This window comes from Phalacrocorax aristotelis, chromosome 4, assembly GCF_949628215.1.
Source record: "Phalacrocorax aristotelis chromosome 4, bGulAri2.1, whole genome shotgun sequence".
In the NCBI taxonomy this organism is placed as follows: domain Eukaryota; kingdom Metazoa; phylum Chordata; class Aves; order Suliformes; family Phalacrocoracidae; genus Phalacrocorax; species Phalacrocorax aristotelis.
Genome location: NC_134279.1, coordinates 6,833,001 through 6,853,116, shown reverse-complemented (window position 1 = coordinate 6,853,116; position 20,116 = coordinate 6,833,001). Strand labels below are relative to the sequence as shown.

Here is a 20,116-nt window from a genome sequence, read left to right as displayed (position 1 = left end):
CACTTGACGGCCCGCGGCAGCATTGGTGCAAGGGGGCTGGAGGGATAGATGAAGTCCCCTCGCTGCCTCGTTTGTGCTGGGCACGGACCAGCGGCAGCGTGACCCACTTCTCATGCATGTACCTACTGCACTATCTCTTTCATTTCCCTCTCAGTCTGAGCCAAAAATGACCAGAGGCTGCGTCGGTAGTTTCAGCTCCCACCTCGGCCATGTCCAGCCTCCGCCGGGGAGACACCAGCCAGCCACCGCAGGCTGATGGCTGGGCAGGGCTGGGAGGGACGCCGCGCGCTCCCTCAGGGGCGGCGCCCCGCGGCGGGAAGCCGTTTACCGACCGTCTCACTCCACCGGGGCGGGCCCGCGCTGCACGCTGATTGGCTGCCACTCCCCGCTGGCCGCGACGGGCGGTGGAGGCGGCTGCCGCCGCCTCGAAGTTTGCCGCCGGGCGGAGCTGGTGGCGCGGTCCCCTCTGCCCCGTTGCATTCCTGCCTCCGCTTCTCCGCGCCGGGTCCCGCCTGGCTGCTTCACCCCCGCGCCCCGGCAGAGCGCTGGAGGGGCGGTGGTCCGGCGATGGCGGGGGGTGGGCGGCGGCGCTGCTGCTGCTGCTGAGGAGGGAGTGGGGAGGACGGCGCCATGCAGTCCCTGAACATTACCCCGGAGCAGTTCGCGCAGCTCCTGCGGGACAACAATGTAACGCGGGAGCAGTTCATCGACCTCTACGGGCTGCAGCCCCTGGTGTACATCCCGGAGCTGCCGGGGCGCACCAAGGTGGCCTTCGTCCTCATCTGCGTGTTCATCTTCGTCCTGGCGCTCTTCGGCAACTGCCTGGTGCTCTACGTGGTGACCCGCAGCAAAGCCATGAGGACCGTCACCAACATCTTCATCTGCTCCCTGGCACTCAGTGACCTGCTCATCGCCTTCTTCTGCGTCCCCTTCACCATGCTGCAGAACATCTCCTCCAACTGGTTCGGCGGTGGGTGCAGGGGCCGGCAGTCCCGGGTTGTTACGGGCTCGCTGGAGGGAGGTGGTGTGTTTTTGGGGGTTCCGGCGGGGATCCCCGGTCGACGGGGCTGGTCCCCCGCCGAGGCGGAGGGCGCGGCCGTCCCGCTGTGAGGGGGCAGCTCTTCCCCGTCAGGGCAGCGGGATTCCCGCTCACCCCTGCGGAGCTCTTGGCCCTCCCGCAGGGCTTAAACTCTTCAGGCGTTCGTGGTCTTTAATGGCAGGACTGGGGCGCTATCTCCAGGTGTGCACCTCGGGTACCTCAGCCTGCTCTCAGCTGCTTTTCCGTAGAGTTAAATAACGGCTATGCCACACACCCCCACACTCCCCCCCCGGTTATGTTAAACCCAGCGCGCTTTCACGCTTGTGTCTGTCAGAAGTTGCGGTATGTGTGTGAGAAACTATACGTTCTGCAGTGTTGATGAGGTAATCTTGTGATACTTTCTCTTTTTTTCCCCCCTTTTCTAAGCAATTAAATCTGTCTGGCAAGTGAAACGCCACTTCGGCTTAAGTTCCTGTGGCAGCCGTCGCCTCGGAATCAGACCTCCTTAGCCTTTTGTGAGGAAAAAGAATGCGTCCTTGGAGAAATAAGGGAGTGAGGGAATGTGCAGAACTTACGTTGGAATGATGCATTATTTTCAAGGCATGCGTATATTTTGGGAATTACGTTGTATTCCCGTTGATGTGAAGGACCTTTGGACAAGGTGTCCCTGATGCCTAGAAAGAATTGCTTTTTTTCTTTTTTTTTTTTTACTATGTATCCCAGTTCCGAAGTAGTAAAGTAACAAAAAGGCAAAGGTGAAGTAATGCTGTTGCAAATGGTATTTATCTTCATTTTCTTGGTCTTAAAACAGTGTTTGACAATTATTAAGTGGAAAAATAAAAGGGATGGTTTTGCAGAAAGTAGCAGACATCTTGTAAAATCACAAATTGAAATATTTTTCAGAATATTTCAATATGAACAGAAAGAATGTTCATAAAATGACACAGTTATATTTCAATTTCCGAGGCTTCCTGTGCTTCTATTGTTGGGAGACAGTGAAGGTTATTTTCAGAACATGGAGATTTAATTCCAGTACATCCCACAGACTAGAATATGGGGTAGGAATTGACAGGTCAGAGGAGACCTGAAAAGCATTTGGATACCTAACCCAATGTGAAGTGGGCTTTACTTTTATCTGAAAAACAGGAACTTTCTGGGAGAAGTGATGAGTACACCCCAGGGGGCTACTGATAGGAAGGACAACTGTTTTATTTTCTTATGAGCTGTCTTTGGAGGAGGTACCACTGTTTTAAGACAGTACAGATGTTGAACTCCAAAACTAATGAGGATGTGTAAATAGAAATAATGGAATAAGTTGATAGTTACACTGCTGTGCCTTCCTTCTAACTGTTATAGTTCCAGTCTTCCTTACTCAAAGAATACAGCAGAAATTGACTGGTGGTATCAAGAGATCTCACATAAGGGTGAGAGGACTGAATTGAGTAGCTTTCCCTAAAGAGAAGAGGTGTGATTCTTTTCACATGTAAGACCCTGCTCTGTCAGCTTGACCATACATCTGACCAGAATCAACTAAAAGTTGGGTAGGATGGAGTCTCCACCTGAGCTGGGTTACAGCAGATCTGGCATAGGCATGTGGAAAAGTATGGGGAGAGTAAGTATGTTGCTATTCACCTTCTGCTACTGAGGATGCTTGATGAAAATCCAGAAGTAGTGAATGAGAAAGTTTGCAATAAATACCTTCAGATATTCAGCAGCTGGATACCTTAAAGTATACTGTTTTGGGGGTTTTATGGTACTTTTTGTCTACCCTCTTTGCTGCACTAGAGCATCTTCAGTAGAAGGGGACCCATAGATCCCATTGACTTGAATAGCAGCTTTGTAGTCCTGGGAAGCTAATTAGCTTGAACTAGCACAGTATTGGGAAGACATAACAGGTAACATAATTGATGGGTGTTACCCCTCGCTGGTTGGGGTGTGTGTGCCCGCATGAAGTAAAATTCGAGGAAGGAAAACAAATGAGATGTAAACTGATGGTATCTCAAGGGTAACCGATTCTTGAGGCTTACACGTTGAAGCATGAATGGTCATTACAGTTATACTGCAAATCAGGACCTGCCAGTCTGGGAGGAGTCTTTTTCTTGCTAGCTTTACTGGTTTAATTTTCCTTTTGCCTTTCATTTTCTGGTCTGAAAAGGCTTATTCTTATCCATCTTAATGCAACATCTCTGAGTAGCGCAAGCTCGAACTCTGTTAAGAAAAAGATTATTTGACTATGCAATAGATCCCTGTTGGGAAAAGTAGTGCATCCTGAGACACTTCATGCTAGAAATATCTTTTGGTTTCTGAGCATTTATTCACTTTATATCTCGGTTTAGCTACACTTGCATCACTAAAACAAGCATCTGTACTAGGTGATGTGAACTGAGACATGAGTATGGTTTTGTACTTGTTTTTGGTTTGGAACTGGTTCTCTATCTCCATGCTTGAACGTGTGTGTTTGTGTTTCTTTCTCTTCTTTTCCCCTTCAGAAACCCACAGCAGAATGGGAGAGGTGCGGGGAAAACTGCAAACACTCTAGACTGTAGAGGCAGAACATACAAACATAACAGCCACAGCTCCAGAGTAGCCGTTATCTTTTAAGGCATTATGGGATGCTATTGGAAAGAACTAACTACTGTTTTGGTCCTCCTGAAGTGAGGTGTGAAACACTTTAATCCCAAAGGGTTGCAAGTGTGCATAGTTAACACAAGGACTCCAAAGACAGGTACAAAACCATACACAGCACCAGGTCTTTTGCATCTGAAAATCAGGTCGGGGATGGAAAAGCACGCCTTGTTTGCTACCTGCAGTGTGAGAGGTTATATGTCAGGATTGATCTACTTCTGTAAGAGCATGGTGGTTATTGTAGTTTTATCTGTAATGGTGAAATCTTGCCTTATTCTTCATTCTCAGTGCCCTGCTATTGTGTATTTTGGGGTATTTGCTTATGAGTAGGGTCAGGAATAAAACTCTTTATGAAGGCGGTTTGAGAAGGGGTTATACAGTGAATGCCTCAGTAAAGGAAATAACAGGGTTAGGTTTTTTTTATATATATAAAATACATTGGCAGAGTGTTTTGCTTAAAAGCAGCAAAACGATGCTAACAAAGAAACTTAGCCTACTCACACATTCGGTATAGGGAATTTCTTACTGCGAGTTGATATAGTGTAAACATTAAGCACAATGACTGATGTGAAATATTTGCTGTTGCATTAATCAGGCAAAGAAAGCAAGTTTTAGGATGCGGATAGAATAGTGTTTCATGTGATGTGGTGGTTATGTTCTTTTCCTTGGTAAAAATACCTGGTAATCTCTGCCTCGCATCAAGTGAACAGGACTGTTTGCCATGTCCTGTTTTGTTCCCTGCTAGTGAGTCCCTTTCTCTCTTCAGAAAAGATGTGGATCTTTAACCTCTATTTCTGCCCAGAATACCCACCTGTGCTACTTGTTGTTTGTACCACAGTTGCAGACAGTAGTTTACTGCAGTAGTCTTGTGTTCTAGTAGCAGTGCTGTGCTGCAGACCTCTCCTGCATCTTTGCATGTGTTTTTACTCACTGATTGCTGCATTTTGGAATAAGCTGCTGATCCAAGTTTGTCTGAAGTCTGTGTTGCCTATTTGAGTGGTTTTGTTTTAAACCCACAGGCAGAGAAGCTGCATGTGTCTTGGAGGGAGGGGGGGAGGAGGGTAGACTGGAATACCTTGATCAGCTAGCCCAACATGTGTGGTCCACACTTGCAAATTGCAGGATAGAAGGAATGGTGTGGGCTCCCATTTTGCATCTGTAAATAAATTATAGGCTATTTGAGGTCCATGCTCTAACTGCATGGGCTCGTGCCGTACGATTTTATCTCAGCTGCTGTAGTTGACTGTAAACAGACTTAAACTACCACAGGTCTACAATCAAGTGCTAAACTCATACCTTTTTCTGGGCAGATGTATGTATAATGTTCTTTATCCTCTGTAGGTAACATGTGAGAGACTTGCACTTCGCAGATGGTAAACTACTAAGGACACAAAATGCATGTGTAGCCAAGAATTGATAAAACAATACATTGCCCAAGTATGAAAGGCCATTAAGGGTATTATCTGTGTGTTGATGACTGACTTGTTTTCTGCCCTGAAGTTACAAAATATAAGAAAACTTACCTTGCTTGTATCAAGTGAGTTGGAGAGAACTGGTTTACAAGCTGTGATAGAGATTTTAGTGCAAGGGCTTGGTCAACAACATTTTAACAGAGGAATGAGGAATTTAAATTTTATCAGAGAATGGTTTTAGGATTTTGCCTTTGTTTGCCTGCCTAATAAAACAAAAATTGATCTTTTAAATGGGTGATGAAATGGCTCAATAGTAGTTACAGGCACAATATCTGATAATGAAGGCATGAAGCATTGTTTAAGGGAATATTAGAATATCATTTATATTTGCAGCCTTCTGAGTGTATTGTCATTGGGGAAAACTAATCATTGCTTGAATAATCTATGCAGTTTTCAGCAGCACATAAGGAATACTTTTAGGAACCTCTTAGCTTCTTGAAAAAGAGAAGCAATTAGTTATTTTCATTCCCAGGATTCCTTTGCAAATGATTTCCTTTCCCAATTGGAAATGGTCAGTATTAAATGCTGCAGTACTGTCTTCACTAATGATCTATCGGAAATGTTTGCTGAAAGCCTTGCCTTGTAGGAGGTTAAACATTTTAACATTTTGATGCGTATTTAAGATATTAGGTAAAGTATTATTATTTGTGACTATTCAAAAAAGTCACATGTTTCTGTGCTGGGGGATGTAAGTGGAAAATGAGCAGGCAGAAAAGGATAGTTTTGCAGCGAGTCTTTCCAAGAAAAAAAAATGTTTTTAAACAGCCTTTAGAAAGTCTTTGTAAAATATTAATTGGATTCTTTCTCATTTAGGCATATTAGATGCCTAAAACTACTTCTTAGATTGCAAAAGAACTGAAGCAAAATTCTGTTCTGAAAGATTCAGTGTAGCCACAGCCCCACCTCCCAAATGTGAACCAGAATTTGAGAAATAAAGTTTTCCTGGTGCCTAGTTTTAGCACAAGAAGACGTCAGTGCTGGGTTCATATCAGAATGCTTAATTTCCTGGATCTGTGTTTATCTCTACATTTGGAGGCATTATATAGGTGTTATGTATTTTGTGCAGTATAGTATAAAGTGTTCCAGGTACCCCAAAGACCTGGCATAAGTCTGGCTGTGTGTTTTGCATTAGGAAGCAGCAAGCAGCATCCTTTTTTCCCAAGCTCCATCTCTCTAGACTTTGGCTCATTTAGTGTTCGTTAATCACCTTAGGTAGCTGGTGTCCACACAAATTTTGGAGACTGGCTCAAGAACTTAAACCTCAGTTTAAGTGAGGATCTAGCCAGACTTTTTGTACGAATCAAGCTAAACATTGTTTTCAGGAGTAAGTCAGTGATTGCATGAATCCTGGATTTTTATTGTTGTGTCCAGATTCTGATTTAGGGGCAAGGGGAGCACCTTCTGTTCTGAAAGCGGCTGGTTAACTCAAGGGTCGGATGCACATAAGCAGGCAACAGAAAAGGATTTTTGGGTTTGAAGTTGCTCTCACTTTTTAATCCTGTAGATTCTGCTTACCAGGTGATCTATCATTGTGAAGCCTGAGAGGAAATCTAATTTGGGTCAATTAACAGTAATACGTCGGGAAGCAGAGTAGTCCATGTAGGCTGCTTTATCTTCTGAGAGTCAGTGACTAGGACTGGGAGGGCAAGGATGTGAGGTTGCTGTGTTGTGTGGGCTTTAGCTGCCAAATCCTGCTAGAACTGTGTATTCTGCCTGCCTTTTTTGCTTGCTTCGTCTCCCCCCTCCGCTTTTATTAATGATCTAAAGACAGTAGGGGCTTAAGATAAATAATTAGTAGTAACATAACAAGATTGTCAGCTTGGGAAAAAAGTGAATGATCGAGTTTCTCTTACGTTGCTTCACTTGACGCTGAAGCTCGCCTTAGTAATTAATGATTTAAATCAGCAGCTAAGAAACATTGGTTTATAAATTTTAATGTTGTTTGGAATCTGTACTTCATAGCTATTTTTCTAGAAAGGGATTGCATCTCTCCAGCTGATCATTAAAATGTGAGGTGTCTGTTTATTTAGAGTTCTTTTACAAGGTAGGAGACTACTTTTTGGTAAGTAAGAGGATATTTTAAATAGATGCATGTATTAAGTTTTTTCCCTTAGGGAAACTTTAATAATCACTCTTTTCTAATGTAATTTATCATATGATTGTAATTTATTCACTATTTGTGAAGTTGGATACTTGTTGATTGCTGATCCCGCTGTGAGCCACAAGGTCAGATTAGAGACATTCTGAGTTTGTTTCCAATCAGCATTATTCTGTGGTTCTCCAGTTCTCTTCTGTGCTTGGTAAGACTGACTGAGACAACTCTGCGAGGCCATGCTGGGGCCCTGTAGCCTGCAAGTATCTGAGGGAACAGGGCGATAGAATCAAGACTTTGGACATTAGGCAGCTAAATCCCAAAGAATAAAATGACAGTTGGACTTCCATAAAGGACTTCTGAAGTCCTTTCAGTAATTTTATTCCAATTCAACAACAATAAGATTTTTGTTAGGGCTTGTGGACTTGGAGACAGTGTTTTGAAACAATCTACTGAAGAGTTCATCTTACAGATGTTCTGTTTCAGAATATCCCTGGAATAACCAGTGTGGTCACTCTGAGCTTTTTAGTATTCTGAAATAATAGTTTCAGGTTGTCTTTTTCTCTGTGCTGCCCCAAGCCAACTGCCAGCATTCTGAAACAGTTATCTTAATTAAAAAGAAATTATTCCCATTTTTCGTGTGTACAAAAGCTGATAGTGCCTGTGCTAGTGTGCTATTTCACCCAGCTGTGTCTAATGACAAACATCCAGTTTCTCATTTCTGGAAGTGCTACTGTCACTCCTCTGTCCAGTTCAGTAGGATCAATCTGTAGACATCATATAGATTCTTCCTTTTATGAACTTTTTAATTTATTTATGTATAGCTTAGGCAATCACTTACTGTGCATTTGTCTTGAAAGAGATGAAATAAGGAGTGTCTGCAGCGTTTTCTTCTTGGGATTCAGCTAAAGGGATAGTGGTAGTCCGTGCTCTTTGCCAGTGTAGTAATTGGGAAGAAAATGAGAAGATATCTGTAAAAGGCAATAAAAATCTGGGAATTTGGGAGTTACTACCTGATAAACTCAGATATTCTGCTTGCTCTTTGAATAGTTGGGCACAAGCTGGAAATTCCACCAGACCCGTATAACTTCAGTGAAAGTCGCTGTCTCATTTTGTTTCTTAAGTAGAGTAATAGAGTGATACTTCTTTGCTTCCTAAGAACACCCTGGAATGCTGGGACTTCACTGAAGGAATAGTGCATAACAGGAAAACCCCTATAATGGAGTTCAAGTGGACTTGACTTTATTTAACTCTGACTTTTTTTCAAACTGTAAGAAACAGCACATGGTGAAAGTTTGTTTTGTTTTGGTTTTTTTTTCCACAGCTTCAGCACTCGAACTTGTTTCTTCAGTGAAACAGGAATGTAAACATTTCTTTCATGCACAAATTTTGCTTTCTGTTCTTGTTATTTGTGTCAGGAGTCACTTCTACCTTAGTGAAGAAAAAACTTGAAACGGCTAGTGGAAACTCTCCTTTTGACTCAAAGGAGTAGGAATTGGATTTGACCGAAGATCACTTTCTCTGCTTTACTCATGGCAGTAAGCCAGGGAATGTGTGCTGTAGCCTCTTCTTTGGTTGTATTCACCATTTGCCATGTGCAAAGAAGGTATGATTTGAGCTTGCTTTTGTCATCTCACTACAGAAGTTTCAACACACTGGTTGAAGAATTACAAATTTGACTGAGTGGGTCTGGTGCTTACATGTGTGGCTCGTACTGCATGGGTTGTAGTGAGAAACTGATGAGATGCTGAATTAAGATATTGGCTGTGTTTCATGAGGGATTTACTTTGTCCTTACTGAAGCCAAGGAAGAAGTGGAGGGGAAATTTATTGTATAAAATGCTGTTGATGCCAGATGTCAAGATGCCTTGTCTTGCTTGTTCTGAGCAAGAAAACCCTGGCAAAAATACATACTGGATGAGAAACAGGCATGCAGCTCGGTGCGTCTTTGTCCGTTCAGTTCCTACTGATGATGTTAAGATTTCATTCAAGTAGCTTGAAACTGGGCTGCATGGTGTATTTTTATTCTGCTTTAAGCCAGATCTCTGTGCACATTCATGGTGCTGCTTGTGTTGAATATGTACTTGAAAGGTGCTTGACTTCCAGCCTTTGCCCTTAGCCCTCCCCTTCCCTTTCTGGAGCCACAGAAAAAGTGATTTTTTTGACAGCTAGAATTGCTAAGACCAGTAGCAAACCAATTCTTTCTTGTAAACTGTAGTGTCTTTTAGCCTGGCGTAGCAAACAGAACTTTCCCTATTCCTTGTTCCCTTCATGGAGGTCAGGATTATGTTTTGATAGTTTCTTGTTTGTTTTCTTTCTTTTTTTCTATGCTTTTATTGCTTAAGGTGTCTGTAGCATCTTTAAGCTTGACTTACAATTGGATCAGATATTCCTTCAGCTATTTTGAGTTTATGGATTAGATCTGGGTAAAGTGTAATTAATGATCAAGTAAGGGAAATAAGCCCAGCTGTTTCTGAAATTCGTAGCTGTTACTGAATGGTAAGCATGTGAGGGAACTGTGAGAATGTGGGCATACAAAATTATGCCCAGAAATATGGTCAGAAAATGAGTAAATGAGAGGTAGGTTGGGAAGGGCATTGACATCAGTTTTTTGAGTAATTTACACCACTGTTTAAGATAGTTGGGTCTTGAGGATGAGTAATGAAGCATGATTAATGTGCTAAGAATTGAATATGGACTTTTGGGAAGCTATAGCAGTGATGAAATCTGATCTGTGCTAGCTGTGTATAAATACAGTGGGAACATATACAACTGTGAAAATGCAGGCAGGAAGTTGTATTTAATTTGGACAGTGTCATTAATATGATGTGTTAATCAGGAAAGAAGGAGACTTGGAGAATGGAAAGATGATAAAGAGGTTGAATTTCTCTTCTTATGTTACACCTCTTAGAGGACTCCTGTATCTATATTGCTTGGCAGAATGATGCATTAAGTGCCAAAGTATACTAAAAGGTATATGGTATTTAAATGAGCAGAAGGAATGTCTTTGCAACTGCAGAAAATGTAAACTTTTAAACAGGTAACACTAAGACCTTCACAAAACTGGAGAGTAATCTGCCAAGATAAAAAGATAATAAATATCCCTGTAACTTGGCACATATAAGAACAGGTAATGGAAGACTTGGTCAAAAGTGAAATAGGAATAAGTCTGACTGATACGGAGCAAGCGAAAATATGTCCTTAGAAGTCTTGGTTTTGCAGGTATAGTGTGTACAGTGGGAGAATGACTACTGAAAGCTGCTTCAATAATTGACTTACTCTTAGATTTATTTTAACAGCTAGACTCATATGAGTCCATTCTTTTTGCATAATAGTACTTTAGTAATGAAGTCTAGTATTAATAGCTTTTTCATGAACTGGAACAGTTGCATACCTTACTTTCTGACTATTGCAGGTGCCTTCGCTTGCAAGATGGTACCATTTGTTCAGTCCACTGCTATTGTAACTGAGATTCTTACCATGACCTGCATTGCTGTGGAAAGACACCAGGGAATTGTGCATCCACTAAAAATGAAATGGCAGTACACCAATAAAAGAGCTTTCACGATGCTTGGTAAGATCTTAGGCATCTCCAGTAATCATGTGTATAGAGAAGTAATCTTCAGTGCAGATGGTGTGACAGAACAGAGGGTGCTAATATGACCAGTGATTCCAAGGTAGAGCTAATAATTAGTCTGGTAACGACTATAAAATAGCTCAAGGATAGTGCCTCTATGTGTAGTAATTACTAGCCAAAACCCTGACAATAAATATCGAATCTGAAGTCAAAGATTTACTTAACCAAGACTGATAAATCTTTGGCAGCCTTTTTTCTTCTTTTGTTCTTTTTAAGAAACGTTCAAAATATACAAGCAATGCTAAAGCGGTGTCACACCTGTAAACGATCCTTCCATTTTAACACAAAAAGAAGGTACATAATGTTGCTTGTGCAAATTAAGTTGCCTTTACGCATGAATACCAATAAATGAAGGTAGTTTGAGAGACGGAAAACTGATAAGAAAAGAGCATGCTGTTATTGATGTCAGTGTTGACTGATGTATGCCTCATATAGAAAACTTTGTTCTTTATTTAAATTGTCTATTTTGCTTGACTTTTTAAAGATGAAGATGTTAAACTGTTCATACCAAAACTTATGCTGCTTGTTGTACAAAGTATTAAAAAATGTATTTGCTTACAGGCATAGTCTGGCTGCTGGCAGTTATTGTTGGGTCACCTATTTGGCATGTGCAGCGGCTTGAGGTATGTTAGGTGAAATGGGAATTTACATTTTAAACTAGGTCCTTGCTGGACATTTTTGTACCTTTAGCAATGAAATTGAATAAACTCCTAAGAAATGAGCGTGGGATAAAAGAAGTGGAGCTTTTGTTCTGTGTGCCAACATGAGAGAGGCTATTTATTAAACATATAAAATTATAAGTGTTCCTTTTCCAGGTTAAGTATAGGAGGCCCGTCCACCTTGGTAAAGACCAGTGATAACTGTCTTTGGCAGGATAGATGACATGTCATGATCCCGAGCCCCTTGTCCTCCCTACATACTATTGCCCTCTTATCTAAGCTTTTGTTGCCCTCCACTGTTCCAGTGGGGTTCGGCTCCTGCCTTAGATAAAGAAGAAGAATCAGTTTATTTACAAGTCATTAACACATTTACAATACATTAAAGCATCAAGATCTTACAGCAGTTCATGCCTCACTAAGCTTTAGGACTTGCATGCCCTGCAAAAAGGACTACAGCATGGGCTAGTCATGTCTACCCTCCCCAGTTATGTCAGAGCAGTGATTACATCTATGACATCCACTGTGGCTTCCTTTTGGTTTGTAGGTGCACCGGCACACAGCAGTGTAGGGCTTAGATTACTGTTTCAGGATGACATAGTTTTCCCTGAGGTTTGGAAGAACTGTGTCTAGTTTGAAATGTAATTAGGTACCCAATATAGTTTAAGGAGTGTTACCGTACATTTTTGGGGGGGGGGGGGGGGGGGGGAAAGGCACATCAGAATCTGCTGCTTGGGAGTCTGAATGTTGAAAAAAAATTGACTAATATGTGAGCTTTCTATACACCTATCTTTGCTTGCAAAATGTTTAGCCAAGGTCTCCTTTGAAAATCCTTGTTAAAAAACAAAAGTTTTGAGGAGCAGTGCAAATCAGAGCATCTCCTGACCTCTCTTTGTCAACTTGGATCAACCCAACACTTGATGTGGAAGAGTGCTTGGAAGAATTTTGTCACTCTGAAAAGTCTCTTTGTTGAATTTCGGTTGTTGTATTAAGAGCAAAGAATGTTTGTGCTTGGTTTTTACACTCCTGATAAACACTGTAGTGACTCATCTCCTTTACACTTGTTACAGGTTAAATATGATTTTCTATATGAAAAAGTGTATGTTTGTTGCCTGGAAGAATGGTCCAGTCCGATTTATCAGAAGATATATACGACCATTATTCTTGTTATACTATTCCTTCTTCCACTGATGTTGATGCTTTTTTTGTACACTAAAATTGGCTATGAACTCTGGATTAAGAAACGAGTGGGAGATGCTTCAGTTCTTCAAACCATTCATGGGAGTGAAATGTCTAAAATATCAAGGTTTGTAAAGTAAAATACAGTTGGAAATTTGACTTCTAGAAAGCTTTTTTCCCTGACTATTCTTAAACCAATGCAAAAAAAAAAAAAAAATCTGCCTTATGCGTGGGGAAGTCTACAAGCATAGACCAGATTTTTAAAGCTAGCTAGCTAGGAACAGCTCTGCTCATTGAGGAGAGCATTACCTTGAGTATTGACTGTAAAGAGAATACTGACAAGCAGCTTAAAGAAAAATTATTCCTTAGGCACTTTATTAGATAAATATTTAAGGAAGCCAACCCTTGTAAATCAAAACTGAAAGAGTGTGCAATCTCACAGGAGTTAAAGCGACATGTAATCTTCGGGCTACTGCTCAGCTTGTTTTCCAGTGGTGGGGAGAAGATCTAGTAGCTGCTGCCAGTGAAGTGCTGCTTCTTTAGCTCAACTGAGAGATCCATCCTCGGATCTATGAATGCAGTTATATGAATTGTGTATCAGTTTGGGGATGATGATAAATTAATGTATACCTTGAGTCTGTGAGATATTACAGTGGGAGCAGGTGGTGTGTTGCTTGCTCTTATTGCAGCACTTCACCTACCAGTAAAGGCTGAATGTTGCAGGTGTAGTTTCACTTATTCTCTGTGTAATCAGGTGCTGCAGGCATGGTCAGTGGTCCCAGATCTAGGAAGGGACTCTTGTTTTTTGAGCTATTAATGGAATTTCCTGTGGTTTTTTCCCCTCCCATCTCTTACTATTAGAATTGCATCTGCCTGAGTAGAGTGAAAATGCCTTGCAAGGTATGTTAAGTGCATTGCTTTCCCAAAAGAAAGAAATAAAAGGTGTTAATTGATGTACTACATTTATATGATGCTGCATTTTTTAGTTTCAAAGGGAATTGTGTACTTCTGAGCACTCTGCCAGGGTTTCATTTGCATCTGCAACCATCAGAACACATGTACAGATTTAACTTGAAGAGACACTTCAAACCACCAGTCAATTCTTAGTGATTCAGTATGGAATGTCTTGATGCAATTTCAGGAAGAAGAAGCGAGCAATTGTTATGATGGTGACAGTGGTGTTTCTCTTTGCAGTCTGTTGGGCCCCTTTCCATGTGATTCACATGATGATAGAATTCAGTGAGTATCTGCCATGTGTTTTACAATAAAGCCTTTCTTAGTGGTTTTTCTTTTTCTTTTTGATAATGGAAGTACAGGTTGTGAAAAGCTTGGCTATAGAATATCTTCTGCTAGCAAAGGCTAATGTTGTGCTTAGAAATCCTGGATCACTATCTTGTAACAGAGATATGTAGCTGACAACAGATTAATTACTCTGAAGTTAATAAGTGATAGATCCGCAGTGCTCATGGAAAATGAACACATGTCAAAAAAACTCTTATCAGATGTAGTGTTTGGGAGATACCTTATATCTGAGATACATTGTGTGTCAGTCAGATCTCTTCTTCCCTGCTGTATGAATAATAAAAAAAGATAACCTTTGTGTCTTGCTGTAAACTCTACTCAACTTTGTCGCAGGGTGGGTGGGAGGGACCCTAAACCCTCTACCAGCTCTTTTAGAATGTAAGCTCCTTAGAAAGGAGATTGTCATTGTTCCTCAATTTGTATAGCATGTAATCCAGTCCTGAAAAGGAGGTTTGCTAGGCCTTACAAGACTCAAGAAAAAGCAAGGCTTCACTATTAGGGTGGTGAGCATATCTTTGTAGATTCTTTTTCTTTCTATGTGTGTCATGCTACCCTCATTTGCTGAAGGTCAAAAGTACGTGGCTGGAAGCTGCAAGTTATTTCCAAGTATAAAACCTCTTGAGCAAGTAACTTGTTAATTAAAATTAAATTTTAATTTAATGTGTGACAACTTCTATTTGCATCTGCTTAAGTTGTCATACTGCTTTGAGTTAAACTGCTGTGAAATATTTATCCCTTCCCTTGGCCTGGTTTTAATGAGGTAGGCTGGAAATATAAATACTGGCCATCATAGTGATAATACCCAGTGAATTCAGCTGAACTTTTTCAGTGTTCTGGACTGGATATTCACTTGGAAATGCCCTCAATGCTTGTTATCTTTGCTTTTTGCTATTTGCCCTATTCTCAGGGGTCTTACACTGTTCGTCTCCCAACTCCTGCGTGGGTACTGGGATAGCGTGTGGGACTATGCAGCAGGCTATGTGTAGGAACAAGACGAAGCTTTCAGTAGTTGTTGTACTCTACTTGCCAAAGGCAGTAGCTGTTTCTCTTCTATCTCAAATAAGGTTGTAGCAGATGAATCAGTAGTCCTGCAGCCAGGCAGCTGAACCAAATGATATTTATGCCTGGGCAGAATCAGAAGTACAGAAGCTGTAACTATTATTCTTGCTGGGCTTGTCCCATGTTAAAGTTGCCTATAACACTCCATGAACCATGTGCTCTCTTTTCATTGCTAATTTCAGAAATTATTTCAGGTGCTCCGAGGCCTTTATTTTACTTGCCATGTAAACCTTTGTAGGGCTTATCCAAAGCTTAGTTGCTGAGTACTTGAATTCAAGGAATTCAGTCCTCTGTGATCTCGTTGATTAAAGAGTGAAAGATGTGACCAAGATGCATTTTAACCTCCATGAGCTCATCTGCGTCAGCACACAGAAAGTAGCCGTGTATGGTCAGTGAGAACACAGGAATTGTTATTAAAGTACTTACACATTTGATGTGGACATGAAACGCAGAGCCAGAACAACTTGAATAAACAAGGCCTATACTTAGCAAACTGGAATTTTTCTGTTGCTTGGCCATTGAGCAATTTTTTTGGCTCATAAATTGCCTCCTTTGAATGGCTCTGTCTTTACTTGCATGTACATAAAGCAGAGTTTCGTGGTAGATCTTGGGCTTTCCTTGCTGATGAAAGGCTGTTGCTAATATTAAGAATCTCCAGCAAGGATTTTTGTTGATTTTAAACAAAACCTTCTAATGCCAGACTGGATAAAAATAGGTTAAGTAGTAGCTATTTGTGCCATTCTGTGCTTACAGCGCGTTTCCTTTTTCCTTTATAGGTAATTTTGAAAAGGAGTATGATGATGTGACGGTCAAAATGATCTTTGCAATCGTCCAGATTATAGGATTCTTCAATTCTATTTGCAACCCTATTGTGTATGCTTTCATGAATGAAAACTTCAAGAAAAATTTTTTGTCTGCCATCTGCTTCTGCATTGTCAAGGAAAATGCCTCACCAGCCAGGCACCTTGGGAGCTCAGGGATTACTATGAGGCGGCAAAAGGCAAGTCTTTCTCAAAGAGATCCAACTGACTCGGACGAAGCCAGGAGGGAGGCGTTCAGTGATGGCAACATTGAAGTCAAGTTCTGCGATCAACCAGCTGCGAAAAGGAATTTGAAAAGCCACCTTGCCTTATTCAGCTCTGAGCTTACCGTGCATTCTGCATTAGGAAATGGACAGTAGCATCACAAAGGTTTTGAGAATGGAAAAAGTATTCTCTTTATATGATAACTTTGAATAGGCCATTTAAAATAGTTTTCTACTTTGCATGCTGAAATGAGGGGAAAAATATTTTGTGGATTATTATAATGTTGGGGTAATGGTTGAGAAAATAATATACTTTATAACGGTGAGGAGTAAAACTTTGGAAAACAGTATTACTGTATGATTTCCAGAAAAAAAACCCAACTCTTTTGTTTTTTTCTTCCTAAGCTAATTTAGGGCTTGTTTGCCCTCTGCTTTAGGTAAGCTGAACAACTATTGCTTGCTCTGTTTATTCTGTGTCTGGGTGGTGGCACACTGCCGGATCATACACAGCTGAAAGCCAGAAGACAGGAACTGTGGGGAAAGCGCACACTTTTTTGGATGACTTGGAAGTCTGGCATGGGTCTAACGTCTATTCTCTGCAGCTCTGAGGACAGAGCTAGCCAGAATTTGGCTCTGAAGAGATTAAACATTGCACGCAAATTCAGATTTTATTAATGAGAATCATATTAGAAATTAACAATGCATGCGTAGTTAATGTGCTGTTTTTACAGGTTAATTCTTGGGTACAAATTTAAGTGCCAGCATACTGCCCTGTAAACTGCGTTGCTCTGCTGAAAAATGTGGAAGTTGGAAAAGTGCTGTACAAGGGTGAGCAGATGCTGGAGGTGTGGCCTATAAACACTGAGTTTAACATATAATTGTGCTTGGATGTGTAACTTATGGGTTGAAAGTGTGGTGTTGCCAATTTCTGGAGGGATATAAAGGCCAGATCCAGAGCCTGTTAGGACTCTACAGAAGACTTTCCATTAACTGTCACAGTCTTTTGACCACACACTTCTCTGAAGACATGCACTTTTTTTTGTCTCTCCATCATCTTCAAAGTGGATTAAGTACTGTCTAAGAACAGGGCAGGTGTTCTATTGTTTTGAGGCTTCACAGTGAATTCCAGGCTTGAAATCCATAGAAATTCTAAACATTTTTGCTCTCAGTGAGTCAAACCGAAAAATTGTAAGAGAATGCTTACAAGTGTGGGGTTGGGAGAAAAGTGTGATCTAGAATGGTACGCTGTCATCTGATCCCATAAATGAGGCTTTGAAATATATAACGTGCAACTCCAGCGGAGGTTAGGCTAGATCCTTCAATAGCAGTTTTAAGGTTGGTGCTCTCTTCTGTCACCTCTTGCCTCCCCTAAGGGACCTTGGTACTCCCCTGGCAGTGAATTTTAAGATTCTTTTACATTGCTACTTTACATTTCATAGTAAATGAAAACTTAGGCTAAATTATGCTTGTATAGATTGGAAGTAATCTGATCCTTCTGTAATGTTTATAAATTTTCATTGGAAAAGGCATTCTGATGCTGGTTTGTAACATACTCTTAATTTACATATATACTATTTATATTCTATATGATCTACTCCCATGCAATGACTTGTCCTGACAGCCAGGAATTAAGAGCACTCCTATTTACATAAGCATATGTATTAGATAAAATAACAATTTTATGTCTTGGTAGAACAACATGAGTGAGGTCAGGTTCTGCTTTAGACAGTCATGCAGGCATGACCTTGTGCATTACCTTCGAATAATGCTGTAAGCAAGAGCAACGATTTTTGCCCGCACTTACAACTGTGATTTCCTTTGAAGGCCATTTCTGTCTTCTTTGTAGACAGGGGTCTTTTACTAAAATTTTTCAGTCCTGGAGAATAGGGGCTAATGGTGGCTTTTTGCAGTAGTTTTCCTCAGTTGGTGTCAAGTTTATCTGGCTGATGATGAGAACTGTGTGTTTTGACAGATTCTGTAACTGAAAAACCAGTTATTTTAAGCTTTTTATTTATTTGCACTGCTAATTTCAATGACAGATTTTAATGAGTGTTTAATGAACTTCCAAGTATTCTATATTTTTGTTTTGTCTTATCTGTTTCTACTAGTGTCTCAGAAAATGTTATGGCAGCAAGTAACTGTTGTATTAGTTTTTTCATTAAAATTCCTTTTTGGCATTGCTGGTGCTATTTTGCACTAGGAGCATCTGCTGTAAACTTAATTCTCTGAGTCTCTCTTTGTTTAAAGTTTCATATCAGCTTATATGGGCTGTTTTTTGTGATGAAATTCCAGTCCTGTTACAGGTGCCAGCCGTTACTGTAATCCTGAGAGATGTGATTTAAAGGACTTCACAGAATAAGGTGAGAGAGGGGAGCAAAAACTTCCAGTCTCTTGGTAGGAGAGAAGTGTTAAATGTTTCAGTACAGATATATGTGGCTATGGTTAGATTAAATACAAACCAAACCACTAAAGACAGTTCTTGCACTGTCCTTAATAGTAACTATATTATTTGTGCATTTTTGCCACAATAGTTTTCTCAGAGCCGGCTAATCTTGTAAGAAGCCCTAGCTGCAGGGAATAGAAAACCCTTTATTGACTTAAATAGAACCAAGATTTTGCCCATGTGCTTTTTTAATATGTCAGAGCTTCAGCTTTGATTTAACTAACAAAACAAATTGTTCCATTAAATCAGGTCAGTTGTCAGTCCTGGCTACTAGCCTGTCTCTTGCAATGACTCATGTCATGTGTTTCTGAGCATGTGGCTGTAACTGAGTACTTCAAACCAGTGACAGCTGGTTGCTGTGGTAAGAACAGCCCTTCTGTCCTCCCAGCTTGCCTGCTTATTCCCATCTTATATGAACAGAATTGCATGGTGAATCTGATCAGAAAAATTTTTGGCTAATGATTTTACTGGAGAACAAAGATGATAACCACGCTCATTTCCCTAAACTGAGAATATTTATCAAAACTTGTGTTCTTTGAGGAAAAATGCTTCCTCAAAAAAGTTTCTTTCTAATATCTTAGTTACTAATCACTTACTTCTTTGACTTTGATCAAATTTAAGAGAAACTTATTTTATTCTCAGCTGTAAGGGGCTAAGCCTTAAAGTTATGATGGTATGATGCCAGGAGCTGGCGTGTGGATGACAACAGGAGCCTGAAAGGACACATTCAACTGAGCAGAGACTCTGGAAATTTGAATACACCAGGAAAAAGTGTCAGATGTGTGGTCTTGCTCAACTGAAGTCAGAGAATATAACCAAGGAAAACAGTGAGTAGAAAGGCGCAAATCCTCTCAGTAACTGGCTGTAGCAGTGCATCTGCTACAGATTTCCCATTCTTTGGGAGGGGAAAAGAAAAAAAGTGAGTTTTCTTCCTGGCAGAGGTCTTTTATTGTTTTGGAGGGGAGGAATTAGTTTCAGAGGACATCTGATGGATTCATTTGTGGGTATGGTTTTTAAGCTTTAGAAATAGGTACTGGGCTGTAATACTTTGATGAATAGACAGGGAACTATGCTTTTATTGAGCAGACTTGATGCTGGTATGGGCTAACACAGTGCTATGCATGCATTAAACAATCTGAAGATGATGAACAACTAAACAGAGAACTTGCATTTCCCCTGTAGTGTTGACAATGTTTTCATAAGACGTTTGTGCTATTGAGTGAGGGGTGTGTTTTTCTGCAGACCAGGTGTCCATTTGAAGTTTCATCGTTTCATTCTGTTTTCAGGTAGGCTTTGTTCCCTAAACAAGGATAACAAGTAGTAGCAGAGAAGATGGTCTATCTCAGTCTGGCAGTGTGTGCTTAGAACATCCTCAGCCAAATTCCCAATAAAAACCAAGATCCAGAGGTGATCATTTAGCTCTTTAAGACCTTGGGTTATGGTTAGCATTTTGAGGAGTACTGCCTAGTCTTTGCAAAGTGAGTTTATGTAAAAATGTTTGTACATCAACTGTAAATCTGCAAGTTGCTTGTTCTCAGTCAAGAAGCAAAAACCTCTCTTGCAATGCTAGTTTTCTCTGGTAGAACACT

General features: G+C 40.8%; 1 protein-coding gene across 2 annotated transcripts; it reads left to right on the top strand.

The window, feature by feature from the left end:
• Positions 1-406: 406 nt before the first annotated feature.
• Positions 407-19,351, top strand: QRFPR (pyroglutamylated RFamide peptide receptor). Of its 2 annotated transcripts, none has more exons than XM_075090173.1 (7): positions 407-970; positions 10,643-10,801; positions 11,426-11,487; positions 12,591-12,826; positions 13,894-13,938; positions 15,837-18,444; positions 19,170-19,351. In XM_075090173.1, exons 1-6 carry the CDS (start codon positions 631-633, stop codon positions 15,838-15,840), a joined length of 846 nt encoding a protein of 281 aa, XP_074946274.1. In that variant the 5' UTR covers positions 407-630; the 3' UTR covers positions 15,841-18,444; positions 19,170-19,351. The 2 variants fall into 2 exon arrangements, with proteins under 2 accessions (XP_074946274.1, XP_074946273.1); XM_075090172.1 differs by having other exon boundaries at positions 620-970; positions 13,841-13,938.
• The last annotated feature ends 765 nt before the right edge of the window (positions 19,352-20,116 follow it).

Coding starts and splice junctions, on each gene's coding strand:
- QRFPR (XM_075090172.1), top strand. CDS start 631: ATGCAGTCCCTGAACATTACCCCGGAGCAGTTCGCGCAGCTCCTGCGG. Junction 971..10,642: donor CTCCTCCAACTGGTTCGGCG/GTGGGTGCAGGG, acceptor TGACTATTGCAG/GTGCCTTCGCTTGCAAGATG. Junction 12,827..13,840: donor GAAATGTCTAAAATATCAAG/GTTTGTAAAGTA, acceptor ATGCAATTTCAG/GAAGAAGAAGCGAGCAATTG.